The sequence below is a fragment of the Rhinopithecus bieti genome, unplaced genomic scaffold (genome assembly GCF_001698545.2).
Source record: "Rhinopithecus bieti isolate Rb0 unplaced genomic scaffold, ASM169854v2 scaffold_28066, whole genome shotgun sequence".
Lineage (NCBI taxonomy): Eukaryota > Metazoa > Chordata > Mammalia > Primates > Cercopithecidae > Rhinopithecus > Rhinopithecus bieti.
In genome coordinates this window covers 1,063,954-1,066,519 of record NW_016813021.1, presented here as the reverse complement: position 1 = coordinate 1,066,519, position 2,566 = coordinate 1,063,954, and the positions used below count along the sequence as shown (strand labels likewise).

At 49.1% G+C, this 2,566-nt stretch overlaps 1 protein-coding gene across 1 annotated transcript in view; it reads left to right on the top strand.

Annotated features, from left to right (window-relative positions):
* Positions 1–835: 835 nt before the first annotated feature.
* LOC108512303 (uncharacterized) overlaps positions 836–2,566 on the top strand; it is a 9,774-nt gene continuing 8,043 nt past the window's right edge. The window contains exon 1 of the mRNA XM_017847518.1: positions 836–1,072. Coding sequence (XP_017703007.1) covers positions 836–1,072 — 237 coding nt within the window. The remainder of the gene's footprint in view (positions 1,073–2,566) is intronic.

Genomic DNA, 2,566 nt, shown 5'->3' with positions numbered 1-2,566 from the left:
GCCTCACTCTGTCCCCCAGGCTAAAGTGCAGTGGCACCACCATGGCTCACTGCAGCCTCCAACTCCTGGGCTCAAGTGATCCTCCCACGTCAACCTCCCGAGTAGGTGGGACTACAGGCATTTTTTTAATTTTTTAATTTTTAATTTTTAGTAGCGACAGGGGTCTCACTATGTTGCCCAGGCTGGCCTTGAACTTCTGGCCTCAAGTGATCCATTTTGGCCTCCTAAATTGCTGGGATTATCCTGTTCTTTCTTAATAAGGCTAAGGACATTTCTGAGTCTCGACTTTGCACCTAAGGTTCCCTGTGCCTGCAGGGCTCTTCCCTCATTGCTCATAAGGCTTCTCCTTCCCTCCAGCAAGTCTCTGCTCCAAAGTCACCTCCTCAATGAGGCCTTTCCTGCTCACTCTGTTTAAAAATTATAACTCCCACCCCATTCGCACATGCACTCCTGATTCTCCTTTCCAGCTTTATTTTTCTAGGACTCATCACCATCTGAAATATTATGTATTTATTTTTTACTGTCTCTCACTATTATAATGTGCACTCTAGGAGAGAAGAGACCTGTCTCTTTTGTTCTCTGCTGTGTCTCCAGGGCCTAGAACAGGGCCTGCTACAAAGCAGATACTCAGAAAAATTTTGTGAATGGATGGATGGATGAGTGGATAGATGGATGGATGGATGGATGGATGGATGGATGGATGGATGGATGGATGGATAGATGGATGAATGGATGAATGGATGGAAGGATGGATGGATGGATGGATGGATGGATGGATGGATAGATGGATGAATGGATGAATGGATGGAAGGATGGATGAGTGAATGGATGAGAGATGGATGAATGGATGGATGGCATGGGCCAGGTGGTAGGTGCAGATGCCCTGGAAGTGGGCTATGGCCCCACTGAAGGTGAAGTAATGAGGGTCTCCAGTGGCCACACAGATGCCCAGGGGGCTCTGGCAACCCAGCTGGCTGCCCTGCAGACCACAGATCTCCCCAGTGGGGCAGCATGCCGGGCTGCAGCAGAAATGCCCTGTTCCATCACAGCTGCAGCGGCGGCGGGTGCATCGGTTCAGCCAGACCAGGTCCCCCACCTGGGGAGAGAGGCCAGATCAGCTTGCCCTGCCCAGCCCAGCCCAGGAGGACTCAAACAGGGCCTCGTGGAGGCCCGAGGCTGGCCTGGCAGCTGACCCAGAAGAGCAGAGGCTCAGGGGGTGGCTCAGCATGGGATGGGCATGAATGCCATGTCCAGAGTCAACAACTGGGGGTCTGACCATCATGACAGGCTACTGCCTTACCCAGAGGGCAGCAAACTTGTGACACCTATTTCCTCTTAGTGGAAAGCACAGCCCAGTGCTGGGATCAGAGAGACCTGGAGTCCAGACCTAGCTCTATCCCTTGAGATCTCTGTGCATCTTGTAGCCTCAGTTTACCCCTCTGCACATTGGGGGCAATCAAAGGCTGTTTGAAGGTCAGTGCGGTCATACGCATGAGGCTCTCACCACCCCGCTAGCCCACAGTAACTAAGTTCTTGACATATATCTGATACCTTTATTAATAACATGCTGGCCCAGTGCTCAGGGCATAATACGCACTCAGAAAATTTTACCTTTTATCCTGATGACAGGATTACACACGCAGCAAATGACCAAAATATGTTCACAATGGTTATCATTATAGATCATTGAGTGGTTAGCACAGGAATGCAGCAAATGCCTGGTACATACTAGCCATTATTGTTAATATCACCATTATTTTAATATGCTTACACAAGGCACATTGTAAATGCCCAAACTCTTCATATATTAGCCATTATTATTACTATTCATAAAATGCTTAGCCCAGGTATGAACACAAAGTAAATATCCAACACACTGTATTTTATTTTATTTTATTCATTTATTTTTTGAGATGCAGTCTTGCTCTGTCACCCAGGCTGGAGTGCAGTGGTGTTAGCTCACTGCAACCTCTGCCTCCCAGGTTCAAGCGATTCTTGTGCCTCAGCCTCCCAAGTAGCTGAGACTACAGGCATGTGCCACGATGCCCGGCTTAATTTTGTATTTTTCAGTAGAGACAGGGTTTCGACATGTTGCCTAGGCTGGTCTCCAACTCCTGATCTCAAATGATCCACCCACCTTGGCCTCCCACAGTGCTGGGATTACAGGTGTGAGTCACTGTGCCCAGCCCCCAATACATTTTAATTTTTTTTTTTTTTTTTTTTGAGACGAAGTCTCCTTCTTGTCCCCCAGGCTGGAGTGCAATGGTGCAATCTCGGCTCACTGCAACCTCTGCCTCCCAGGTTCAAGCGATTCTCCTGCCTCAAGCCCCCGAGTAGCTGGGATTACAGGCACCTGCCACTAAGGGAGGAGATCACCACTCATATTGTCTTATGCCCAATTTCTGCTTCCAAAGAAAGAAGAGGGCCGGGCGCGGTGGCTCAAGCCTGTAATCCCAGCACTTTGGGAGGCCGAGATGGGCGGATCATGAGGTCAGGAGATCGAGACCATCCTGGCTAATACGGTGAAACCCCGTCTCTACTAAAAAATACAAAAAACTAGCCGGGC